Genomic DNA, 13,280 nt, shown 5'->3' on the forward strand with positions numbered 1-13,280 from the left:
AAAAAGGGGACCACAGGCCAAGAAACGCCGATCAGTGTCAGTGCCACAAGACCAAAAAGTCTGTCGTCCATCGACGAGAAATCCAAAGACGTGGTGAACCCTGAATTTTTGCGATTGGGACACGGCGCAGCAGACTACCTAACAAAAAAGCAAAACAGAAAGGCAGGCAGGTCTGAACAGGGAAGCTCCCGTCGGATCTTTGTCCGATGATGGTTGGAGAGCGAACGAGAGCGAACAAGAGCGAACAAGATTCCACGCGAGAAAAGAGGTCCGGGTCCGGGTGCGATTGCGAATCCGGGGTGCCGTGCAAGAAGGGTGGATATCCCTCCCTCCCCACTGCGACAAGGTTCCGTTTGGGTGTCGTGGTGGCGCTAGAAGCCCACTAAAACCGGGTCCCAGGGGGGTACCGAATCGTCGCCGAACACACCGCTGGCGCACGCTGGCGGGGGTCAATCAGGTACCGAATCTGGGAGGGATCCCGCTGTCGGGGCAGCAAGGAAGACCTGAGCCAAGCGCACGGGCAGCGCTTGGTTTCTCCCAACAACGTCATCGAAAACTGCAAGGTACCCTTTTTTCCTCCAGTTCTTCGCCGAGCTTCTTGCCTGCTCCGTCCTGTTCTTTTTGTTTTTCTCCCGTTAAAGACTGGAAAGGAACGGAACCGAACGGGGATATAAAGTACAGAAGTACTCCATTGTTGACCCCAATCTTTTCCCTCCACACTTCCCGTCCACACTCGGCTTAATCCAATACCACTCGGTATCGATATCGCATTGATTCTATAGGTACATATAACATCCATTTCGCCCACGCGACAAGAACACTCAAAAACTCCCGATCCGATCTGTTGTCCCACGACCGACACTCCCCCGTCCGATCCTGAAACAACCCAAAAAACAAGAATCGATCGCCTAGTCGAATATTCAATCAAACTGACAAGCGACGACACCCAACCGGGCTCTCCTTGTCATCTGCTCTCGACATAGCAAGCAGGTACCCCGCGCGGACTTATACCAGGCACTCCTGACTGAACGCTTACGACATCGCTCCGCACTCAGCTTGCCAGCCACCGACCCGTCCCATATCCAGCAGGCAACCAACAGCTATTCTCTATATCTTTCTTGCCCAGCAGCCTGACCATTTCGCCTGATCGCCCGCTTTGTCCTCGCCTTGCTTCGGTCTTTTTTTTCCCGCGACACATTTTTTTGCTGGAATCCTCGGTACATCGCGATTGTCGATTTGCACCTGACGGTGGTCCAAAATACCGAATCGAAGCGACAAGACCTAGTGTAGTGTAGAACCTGACTCAGAGAGATTGATGTCCGGTCCGTGTGTCGCCTCCCCGGCAAGCCGACAACCGAGACCCACATACCTTGAACAGGCAACCCGTTGTCTGATATATTAACTTGGTCTCCTCCCTTTTTCGTCTTGGGTTTCTCTTTCACCACCCATACGTACCCAACAACCTTGACCTACAACAACAACCACAACAGCCATATATGGTCTCGAAGCCGGATTCTTCCTTACCTTCATCCACAAACTCAACACCAACACCCTCAAATTACAACAAGCACTCAAGCAGGGAACAGGCTAGCATCGCAACAACAACCACCACAACCATTGAACGAACACCACGATCCACCTGCTTCCGACAACACACATCACAAAACATGTGTTCACCACAGGGCTCACCGCAGGGCCCGGTCGGCCAGTCCTACATGCTTGTTCCTAATCTGCACGTCCCGGACCCAACGGTGGACGAGATAGAGCTTGACAACACCAACGCATGGATGGTAGCCACCGTTATCGAGGACGATGATCTCATGTTTGGCGGCAAGCCATTGAGCGCATGGTACGAGGAGGATCGCAGACGACTGAGCTCTAGTAACGAGGATGAAGAGGAGATTCGAGGCCGACAGCGCGACCCCGTCGTAAGGTTCGATGCCCACCATCAACATCGACACCACAACACCCATCATCAACCGCAACTGCAGCACCATCACCATTATCAACATCATACTGTCCATCACCCACATGTCGCTCATACTCATCATACCACCAAGAAGACGGGCGAGATCAAGCACTAAACAGCCCGGTACTTTTTGTATTTCCTGGCGATCACACCTCGGCTCTGCCATCATAGTTGATGTCACACAGCGCATACTTGTGTGCAACACATGTTATGCGACACCGGATCGGTCCATATCACCATGTCCAATGGTACCGAGCCTCGGTACAAATCGCCCAAGATACTGTCGGTTACACTGCATCGCCGACCTCGGCTTCCATAGGCTCGCCTTACTTAATTCGACACCGAAGCACCTTTATACAGATCCTCAACTCGTTATCCCGGACCTGGAATGTACGGATACCTTGGGCATATGGTTACGAAGGACGATACTTGATACCCATTACACTCCGGTCCTGGCGATCGGACCCTACTCGCCCTCATCGACCCTGTTTGGGTGCATGGCACAGTCGTTTCCCTTAATGAGAGTTCAACGATGTAATGCAGACCTTTTCTTTTGTTTGGTGTGCGGGTAATAGTTCATGCCCTCTCGCTCTTCTCTTTCTCTCTCTCACTTGTTTGTTCACATGATACCACGGGTTTAAAGGTGCACATTGCATACTTTTGGAATGGGTTACAGGAGTTTTTTTTGGGGGTGATGCTTTGTTGTCATTTACATATTGAGCGTTGCAAGCCGGTGCCGGATGGGTTTTGCGTCTGACTGACGGACGGGCGGTTTACGGTCGTTCACTGGAGATGTAGGACTGATATCGGCGGCATGTCCGGTTGGAGTGTACTATGGTATCACTTCTTGTAGAGAGAGGTAGTCAATGCCTGGAGCAATTGAATTTGGGATCACAGCACTATTACATCCGTTTTGCGGCTTGATTTGCCTCGTCGCTTGGAGTTGCTCATTGTTTATTTGCACATGAATGTTCACTACGCTCGTACGTCGTACTCATGTCCACAGACCTTTCCGTTATTGCTCGAAGACGTGATTCCTTCCTATCGGCCCCGTCTGAAACCTCCCATCTTCTTCAAAGATACTTACCTCCAGGTAAGTCAAGTCAAAGAGTTGGACCCTTCTTTCCCTTCCGTTGCGCCACCACCCCCCTCCCTGAATACCCTGACAGGTTTGTTGCGTCGGCAACAAAGAACTAACCAACTCTAGCCGTCGGACCTAGAGATGGCAACCCTGCTACCCTGCATCCGGCAACTTGAACCAACAATGAGCCTGGACCCCTTGTTTTGGGAAAAACAAACTGTAATTTTTTGGTGGCTTGGCATGGATGCATGGCTGGACAGAAAGAAAGATGAGAAGGAGGATAGAAAGAAAGATAAGAAGGAGAAAAGAAAGAAAGGTGAGAAATAGAAAGATGATGCGCCTGAAGCTGTAGGTGGATGGAGGTAGCTCGTCCACATCAACATTCACATCCACGTGGGCCACGTGGAGGGGGGAAAGGGGCACTACCCGATGAGAGAGGGGGGCTTCAAGACGGAAGTGAAAGTGGACAGGACGGGATGTCTGCTGGGTCTGGATCTGGGTCTGGTTGACATCATGATGGATGGAACTTACCGTGCCGTGCCGTATCGTGCTGTGTCGTGTCGTGTCTTCCACGTGCCGTTCATGTTCACCACCGCAGTCCATCACAGAACCAACTGCACAGCACAGCACAGCACAACATTGCTTCGCCCAACCGAACCTACCTACCTAACTATGGCAAGTCAGGCCGTCCAAGTGGTAATAAAAGCACGAAAGAAAACGGAAGCGAGTCTACATACCTACCTACCTACCTCTCTGTCTACATACAGACATACCTAGGGTTTGTAGGTACCCAGATCGGGATTGAAGTGAATAAGTAGGATATATAGATACTGTAGGTAGGTAGGCTAATCGCGTAATTCACCACGTGCGGACTCCCCTTCCCTTTTCCACCGCCACGCAACAAAGGGTTTTTGATGAAAGAGTTAGGTAGGTAGAGTAGCAAGATGGAATTTACCGTGCCGTGCCGTGCGCGCGGGTCGGACTAGACTGGACTTCTCCATGTTTTCTAGGTAGGTAGTACCTACTAGAGGTAGTGAAACTAGGTCGCCGTTGAAGGGCGAGGGGGAAGAAAGAGAAAGAGGCTGAGCGCCATCGTTGTGTGGATCGCGTGGTATGGCTGGATTAGTAGTAGTTGTTTGTTCGGTCGGTCATCTTTCTTTGTTACGAGGTTACCTATGGATAGGTAGTTGCCCAGGGAGAGAGCCGAGGGGGGAATAATCAAGGGGGAGCCACTCGGAGGGAGGCATTGTTTGACTCGGACCCGAGATATTAGATGCAGAACATGGGATGGATGGATAGATGTAGACTTCGGGCATGTTTGGGACGGGATGTTCTAGGGAAGGGATGGGAGCCACGTGGAGGATGAAGGGATTGTCTGGGGATATGGAGGGGACATCAAGGGAGGGTGTGGGGAAAAGAAGGAGAAGGGGGAAGGGGAAGGAGGGATGTGCTTGGCATCCTCGAGGCGATCAATCTGGCATTATCTGTATCAAGTGTCTACCGATGGTGAATAATGTTGGTCAATCATTTATTCCGTTTCCGTTATCGACAGTTGAAAATATTGCCGTGTTGTGAGTACCTATCATTCATCCTGTTATGTTGTTGAACGATGATCGAGGTTAGGGTTTTGTCTGCGCCTCTACTGTCATGGGCGCACCCAGCACATTGTCGAGAGATGTCCACCGGTGGCACCTGCAGTTCAAGTTGTGAACAGACCCAAAGTCTTTTTACCATCCTTGGTGACGAGGCAATGCCAGCGCAAACAAAAAGAACGAAGTCATCACCAATTCTTGGCGCCAAGAACTGCTTGGTCCGATGTTTCAAAATAAGGTTCGGTTCGGGCTATTGACATGCTTACAGGGACCACCACGCAGCTGCCACGCAGTGAGCCGTTAGCGGATCGCCCCCCTGAATTTTGGCGTGATCTGGGCCTTCAGCCCCTTCGTGTCGATTCTGGACCATGCAGAATTTCCTTTCATCTTTCTTCCCATTCGTCCTCGGCCGTAATCCGGACGACAACGGCCCGCAAAGTAAGGTGATGATGATGACGGGTCGAGCTTCGGTCTCAATGTGTTATTTCCCACTTTTAGTCCAGTCTCGGCAGCTACCGAGTATGTATCGAGACTCGAACGATGCATTGATTTCATCGACGACATCATCACCTGTTCTGTCGGGTGGCCTCATCTCGGGCCTATGCTGAGATATGAGAACTGAGTGTCATTTGGTAATGGACAAAGAGCTGGAAGTGCGGTGAGTGGATAGTTTCTATACAGCCCGAGTCCATCGTCGATGAGGTGACAGGTCGAGACCCAGGAACGAATCGGACAATTGACACGCGATGCTACCTAGGAAAACCCTCGTTGGGCCTTGATGAGGCTTCTACACTGCGCGGGATGATTGTTCGAATCCCTTCGGCAACGTACCCGATTGTTTGTGAACACAGCCATTGTTACACTTTCCCCTGAGTGCAGGTGCATCGCCACTTCAACCGCCGTCGGCCATTTGTTTGGTTCGCCTGGACAACGCTGTTGTATCTCCATTTTCAGACCACTCATACCAGGCGCAGCAACGTTGATCTTGAACAGCTCTGATTGCTCATGAACAGAGTCGTACTTTACCCTGAACAGTGGCCTTGAGTGGATACCAACAACCCTACAACATGTTTACAACGACTGGATATCAACGGTCGCCATCCAGGTCGTCCACACTACATGTCGCTTAGCCGACTTTATCAGGACATCGAGCTGACCTGTTCCTGTCCCTCCAACTCTTCCCAATACCACATCCAGCACAGCTCGAGCTCTTCAGCCCAAGACTTGCTTCCTTTGCTTTCATCATCAACATCCAACAACAACAACATCATCATCAAGCATCATCATATCGAACATCACTATCGCCCATCATGGCAACCGACGTCCAACATCACCATCCCGCGCCGACGCATGAGTCAGCAAGAGGCCACCAATCGGTTCCCTCCAACTCAACCGCCACGACTGTAATCGGCTCTTTTGTCCCCTTCAAGCTTGAGGGCAACGACACGACAACACCACCCAGTGCCGTCGACACCGACACGGATGATGCCAATCTCCCCGAACCCAGACAACTCCTCGAGAGAATCCCGACTGTTCTCCAGCCTAGCATTCCGTGGAGGAAGAGGCTGATGCACTTTACCTTTGCCTGGTACACCGTCACGTAAGTTCATCCTCTCTTCACTTTGCTGATGAGTGATCATCTCATGTCACGACATGAACATCACCGACTAACATCCCCAACAGACTGTCCACCAGCGGTGTCTCTCTGGTCCTGGCCATCACCCCCCACCGTTTCCGCGGTCTCTCCACCATCGGCCTCGTCATCTTTCTCCTGGACCTGCTCTTCTTCTTGGTGATCACCACCTCCATCACCCTTCGCTTCGTTCTCTACAAGTCCACCTTCCGGCGCGCCTTCACCCGGCCCCACGAAGCCCTCTTCGTGCCGACCTTCTTTCTTTCCATCGCCGCCATCCTCTGCAACGTAGCCGAATACGCCCGCATCTTTCTTTTCAACGGCGACATTTCCTACGGCGTCCCCTCCGACGACGACGACCCCCGCGCCTCACTCACCTCCTTCGCCACCTTTCTCTGTGTCGCCTTTTGGTTTTTCTCCGGTCTCACCTTCCTCGCCTCCGTAATCCAATACCACCTCCTCTTCACCGTCAAAGCTGAGCGTCGCCTGTCTCTCACAACCATCACGCCCGCCTGGGTCCTGCCCATCTTCCCCGTCATGCTGATAGGAACGCTTGCCGGTTCGTTTTCCAGGACCCAATCCCCCTCGTCAGCAATCGGCATGATCTGCGCTGGTCTAGCGGCACAGGGTCTCGGTCTACTCGTCAGCTTCTTCTTCTTCAGTTCGTACCTTAGCAGATTAATGGCATTTGGTCTACCCGCCCAGCGCGCAGGCATGTTCATCGCCGTTGGCCCGCCTAGCTTCACGGGTGCGGCAGTCATCAACATGGCGAGCGACATCCCCAGGGTGTTTGCGCAGTTGGATCCCGCGCGCGTTGCTGTCCTTACTGGCGGCATGGGACCCGAGAGCATGGAGACGTTGGCGGCGGGGTGCAAGTTGGGAGCCATCTGGCTTGGTGTCTTTCTCTGGGGATTGGGGTTCTGGTTCTTTATTAGTGCCGTGGCCGGGTGTGTCGCGGGCATGCAGGACAAGCGGTTCCATTTGAGCTGGTGGAGTACCGTTTTCCCGAATGTCGGGTTCACGATTGCGAGTATCAAGATTGGGGCTGGCTTGGGCAGTGAGGGGGTGCTGTGGATGGGAAGCGGGATGACGGTTGCCTTGGTTCTGGCGTGGGCGTTTATAGGGTATCGCTGCGTCAGGGCGGTGGTGAAGAGAGAGATTGTGTGGCCGGGACATGATGAGGATTCTTGATTTGTGAATCTTGAATCTGAGAGGGGAGTATAAGGGGGGAGAGGTCAAGCTGGATTTTGGGGATCTGGCTGGTTACGACTTACGACTTTATGTTACGACACGGGTTATTAATGGTCCATGACATTGGTTGGGATTGGGGTCCTGGTACCGGCATGGCACACGGAGTTCAAGGTTGTTTCATCATCAAAGACTTGGGTTTAGAGAACTCGGTTTAGATACCGCATGCATGTAAAAGACGGACAGACAAAAGGGTTCAGGTTGAGACTTGGGATTGACTTGAAGTTTGGTAGGGAAGGGCACGCATGGAACAAATAGTTGTTGATGGGACAACGGGATAGATGTACGATTCACGGTAATGGAAATGGGTCATGTCTAGCCTGCAATGGGGACGAGTACAGATACGGAGACCACTTTCGTGATGTGCTTTTCTAATGTTCACAATACCTAGAAAATGGCAATGTGGAGATCCTAACGTGTGGCATTATAATGTGCAGCCTAGTAACACGGTGATATGCATTATTCTAAAGACAAAACTTGACGAGAAAAAAAGTAAAAGGAGACAAGAATAAAAATACGATGTTTTATTTGCAATTGAGTCGTAGAAAAAAAACGAAAAAAGGAACTGTGAAATGGTCATTCGTGCGACGTGGGCCTGATTCGAACAGACGCTCCCGAAGGAACAAGATTTCTAGTCTTGCGCATTAGACCACTCTGCCACCACGCCGAGTGATTTTGATGAATCTTTTGGCCAGACCTTGAACATATGTAAGGACTTGAGCTCAATCTTGACCGTAGACAGTTCACAATCCGACATGGTCCTTTTATTGTCCTAATTTACTTTTTCTCCTTTCCCTATTCTATATTCCTCGGGGGCAGTGGGCAGTCTACGGCAGTTCGTTTATCGTTTCTAACGTGACGCGGTGGAGATAAGTACAGTGCTACAGAAGGCGCTACCAAAAGCCTGAAAAGGCAGGATCTTTTAGCGGTTACAGGGGTGTTTTAGTGGCTAATGACTCAGTGACAAGTCCGTGCCGCGGGTATTGACGCTGATGCCATGATGTTTCCAGATTCGTGCTGCTAACACGCTATTGAGGTCATGGCCTTTTACTGCCGTGTTAGGGAGCGAAGGGGGGGTGAGGTTGGGTTTGTGAGGCCGACTGGGTACATGTAGGTACCGGGTGGGTGATCTGGGAGTTACGATGGATGAGGTAAAGACGGACCGAGGGAACTGACGACGAGCAACAGCGTATCGAGCAAGCGCATCCACAGAAATGTATGTTTGGATGGACTGGGGAAGGACGAACACGCCGGCCGGAAGACGAGACGCCATGGCGCAAGCCTTCATCGACTTGACTCGGAACTCACACGCGATGAACTTCTCGCCGAGATTCAGATCATGCTCGAGCTGTATGTACGTCCTTTCGCCCCGCCTTCCCTTTTTCTCTTTCCCCTTCCCCCCATACGTAGGTACTCAAACCCCGACCATGCTTTCAGCCCTGCCGGCTCCGATTCATCACTCAACCTTCCTCCAACGCCATCCGCCATGAATTTACCACAGCCAGAACATTGCGCTCGGCCAAATCTCCTTCCCCATAACCAAGTGTCGCAACAAAGAGGTTTTGCTGAGGACGCGCATACTCTTGATCCTGATCGACTGCGCGATCTGATTTTTGGGAAGGGGGAATCAGAGTATTCGGGAAAGCATATTGCGCCTTTTCAAATAAGATTTTTGTGGAGATGAGTATTGACATTTGACGGCCCCGAGTGATGGGTAGTGGGGGTAATTGGCTGGCTGGGTTGGGTGATAATCTCGCGATGCTAACAGCATTAACGTGCGTACACTAGTGTAGCTGCTAAGGACATACACTACACTACGTACAACATGCCTGGTGCCGATCGATGCCGCTAAGCCGCTACCTTAATTCAAGGTTCACGACTTTGCTTTCTGGCAGGTGGATGACTTTTGACAGAAAGTTACGAGGATGAAGAATGTGGCTTGGTGTGGCTGCTTCATTTCAAAATGCATGGAAAAGGCGTGGCATCTCATCTTGGCGAGTACCAGTAGATCACCCCTTTGTTTTCTGTCGATGAACAAAAGATCTGATGTCCTCATGCAACAGCGATTGACTCCATCATCATGGAACGGGAAAAGCCACGAGGAAGCCACCCGGTTGTGTGTGACCCAGCCTCGGCACACTCGACGCTCCTTTTTGAGCCTCGGTCGAATGCTGAGCGGTAAGAGTATGAGAAACAGGCGGACGGCCGGGGGTTCCGGGATGTGGCGGAATCATCATCTCCGTCATCCGTTCCCAGCGCCAAACGTCTGGGCCGTTCTTGGCGTTAGGTAACTTGGACTTCAGCCCGACTTGAAAATCGCTTTGAAAAGGATATCGAAACATGCGAATCATTGTTCGTTTTATATCGTCTTTTTTTGGCTTTTCTATCAACCAGTCTAGTGGGAAACCAGTGTCAGGGCAAAGTCCCAAAAACAATGCCAAGAACGGCCCAGACGGTTGACGTTGCATCCCGTACGATTTCCTTTCCATGTTGGGTATAGTCAACAGTATAAACGAGTCTTGGGATATCGAAACCCCAGATTAGGGGAGCTCGCTTGCGTGCCCTGTCCCAGTCCATGGCCTACCGCACAATTCGCCCATAACGGAGACCTGCTCCGCGCATCACACCAGGATTCTGCGCCAATCCGGTTGATGACACGGTGCTGCCCATGGTAGCCAGGAGCAAAGCTTTAAAACTCCCACACAAGGTTGCGGCCTTCCCCGAAAGAGCATCTCCGTCGTGAGGGTCAAGATTTTGCGGGAGTGGCCCCAGGGAAAAACAGGCGCCATGGAAGTGAGATATGGCCGTATAAACCCTTTCGCCTTCCTATTCGACGGTAGTATCAGTTACCAATCACGTAAAACCAGCGTCACATTCAAGATTCTTGGGATGTTCTGGACTTGGAGAAGGGGGGGGGAAAGAAAAAAAGAAGTGGAAATTGCTATACACCAGATCCTTTACCGGTTCGGGCCTCGGTCCAGCCCACCGGTCGTCCAACAGGTCGGACGTCGTCTTACCTTTCCCGTCCTTCCCGTCTCACCCATCCTGCTTGTCTCCGTCTCTTTTTTTGGTTCCTGGTTTCTGACTCGAGTCCAACCTTTTCTCGACTTCGTTCACATGCCAACAACCTTTCTTTCCGCTTCTCGTCTAAATTACCCTCTGCAGAGCTTGGGGTATCACGAATAAGCAAGTCTCCTCTCCACTGACTCGAGTTACACAGTACACTACTGCTATTCTTACATACCTACCTATCATTGCGGCGGTTCTCGGTCCGACTTATCAACTACCGCTGCCACCTTGCTTTTGGGCCATTTTTGATCCTTGGCTATCTAGTTGGCTGTTGGTGGTAACTGGGCTCCACGCCCCTTCTGCAACCAGACCACCGGACCCGAACCAACGGAACTTTGACTATCCCATCCCATCTCGCCTATCCCCATTTTCATCTCTACACTTCATACATACATACATACAGTATCTCCATCTGATAAACCGACGAACCCGTTTCTTGGCGTAACCCACAGGGGGGGATCAGGGAAAGGGAAGGAGAGAAACAAGGGGTTCATGCCGGTAGATGAACTCTCACAGGTACCGACATCATCAGTTAACTGTATGAGTACAGCTTCATCCACACGGAGAAGACAGCAATAACCTCATGGCCTCAACAGTAGGAGCAGCCGCTTCCTCTTTTGTCGAAGCGGCTGCTCACCATGCTGTTAACGCCATTCATCTGGAGGGAAGAAGGGCCAGTGGCACCGTGCAGGTGATTCCAGATCACAGGTCGAGGGTGGCCCTAGTGAACTTTAGTTGCTGGTTCCTGACTGCTTTCGCCACCTTGTTTTTGGGGTTGCGCATCTACTGCAAGAGATACCGAGGACGTGGATTGTGGTGGGATGATTATGTTTTGATTCTATCATGGGTATGTCTTCCATGTCTTTCCTGGTAACCTAACCACGGTCCCAAACCTAGCATCCATCCATCCATCCATCCTTTCTTCCCCTTCCTTTAATGTTCCCTCTACCACCCCCTTAGCGAAATCCACTAGAAATTCCCTAAAAATGCCAGAAAAAAACAAACGAAAAACTAACAACACCACCACAGATCTCCCTAACCACCTCCTCCGCCCTGATATCCTACTCCACCACTCTCGGCTTCGGCCTCCCCACCTCCCTCTTCAACCCCACCAACTCCATCCCCTTTCTCAACCACTACCTCCTCATCACCAACTTCGCCGGCACTTTTAGCATCCTCGCCGCGCTCTGGTCCAAGACCTCCTTCGCCATCACCGTCCTGCGCATCGCCCAAGACGACTGGATCCGCTATCTGATTATCTTCATCATGATCTCCGTCAATTTAAGCCTCGGCGTCGCCGTCGGTTTAACATGGGGGCAATGCGACCCGATCCCCAAAATCTGGCAACCCTATTTGCCAGGCACCTGCATCGACAAGTCCATCCAGATCCACTACAACATCTTTACTGCTGTCTATTCAGGGACGATGGACATTGTGTTGGCAGTCCTACCATGGAAGATTATTTGGATCTTGACGATGAATAAACCGGAAAAGGTCGGGATAACAGTGGCAATGTCCATGGGTGTGTTTGCGGGGTGCGCGTCGATTATTAAGGCGAGCGAGTTGCCGACGATTGGGAATTCGAATTTCACGTTTGCGAGTACGAATTTGGTGATTTGGGGCATTGCCGAGTCGGCGATTACGGTCGTGGCGGCGAGTATACCGATACTGAGAGCGTTGTTGAAGGATATGGAACGAGGGTCGCGGTTGCCGCCGCCGCCGCCGGCAGAGTTTTATAATTTGACGAGTTTGGAGAGTGAGAGTGGGAATGGGAATCAGGACCAAAACGGGCAGGAGGAGGGGGGTGGGAATATGGAAGGGATGCAGGGGACAACGACACAAGGGACGGGAGGAACAGGGAGTATGACTGTTACGGGGAGCGATAAAACGGGACAGAGTAGTAAGAAGAGGGGATTGTTTGGGAGTTTGAGTACGAGTTTGACGAGGGGGAGTAAAGGGAGTAGTAGGAGCAGAAGCAGTAGTGATGGGAGGAGAGATGGGCAGGAGGCTGCAAATGGACATGGTGATGGGAGGCCGGCGGAGGTGAGCAGACTGAGTAGGTTGAGCAGAGAGTTGAGCGTGGAGACTGCGGAGGGGTTTTCACGAGGGGATAGTGATGACACGGTAAATCAACCGAGTGTCAATGGTGGAAACCATGGTGGTGGTGTTGGGACGGTGCATGCAGTTATGGACCCACAACCGACAGGAAGGAGTGTAAACGGACGGGACATGGAGGTGACAATCGCGTATGATCAGGATCAAACGTCACCAACCCGGGATTCGCACACGCGGAGAATGTCGGAATGGCTTGCCTACCAGACCTATATCCAGGGGAGCGATGCTGACTTGGCACATGTTCATGCTATTGTGTGACACCATGGGGTGACTATGATGAGAATGGGATCAGCGAGTCAATGGGAACGAGGCAAAATATCATCAACAAAAAAAGGTGGTTGTCTGTTGTTACAGCTTGGTGTTTGGGGTGTTCAACAATCTGTTGCATGTATATTAAAGGATACCCGGTGTGATAATTCACCATTTTTCTTTTCTGCAGTGATCATCGTCTACCATTGCAATGTCAGTACTAATGTCCCAATGACTCTCCTCCTTCAAATAATGTGATATAGGTTCCCCTCGTCCTTGTGTGCATGTGACCAATCTGGAGGACTCGCTGCTTCCCTACCTACC

General features: G+C 51.4%; 3 protein-coding genes across 3 annotated transcripts; all 3 read left to right on the forward strand.

The window, feature by feature from the left end:
* Positions 1–1,258: 1,258 nt before the first annotated feature.
* Positions 1,259–2,007, forward strand: NEUTE1DRAFT_117643 (uncharacterized protein; the record flags this gene model as incomplete). The annotated part of the gene is made up of 1 exon (XM_009854611.1): positions 1,259–2,007. A coding segment is annotated over one exon (510 nt), but the record flags the coding sequence as incomplete, so codon positions are not given.
* Positions 2,008–5,843: 3,836 nt separating this feature from the next.
* On the forward strand, positions 5,844–7,880 carry NEUTE1DRAFT_66404 (uncharacterized protein; the record flags this gene model as incomplete). The annotated part of the gene is made up of 2 exons (XM_009854612.1): positions 5,844–6,242; positions 6,326–7,880. 2 exons carry the CDS (start codon positions 5,953–5,955, stop codon positions 7,464–7,466), a joined length of 1,431 nt encoding a protein of 476 aa, XP_009852914.1.
* A 3,295-nt stretch (positions 7,881–11,175) lies between these two features.
* On the forward strand, positions 11,176–12,965 carry NEUTE1DRAFT_147678 (uncharacterized protein; the record flags this gene model as incomplete). Its single annotated transcript, XM_009854613.1, has 2 exons — positions 11,176–11,439; positions 11,622–12,965. 2 exons carry the CDS (start codon positions 11,176–11,178, stop codon positions 12,963–12,965), a joined length of 1,608 nt encoding a protein of 535 aa, XP_009852915.1.
* Between the last annotated feature and the right edge of the window lie 315 nt (positions 12,966–13,280).

The sequence above is a fragment of the Neurospora tetrasperma genome (genome assembly GCF_000213175.1).
Source record: "Neurospora tetrasperma FGSC 2508 unplaced genomic scaffold NEUTE1scaffold_5, whole genome shotgun sequence".
NCBI classification, from domain to species: domain Eukaryota; kingdom Fungi; phylum Ascomycota; class Sordariomycetes; order Sordariales; family Sordariaceae; genus Neurospora; species Neurospora tetrasperma.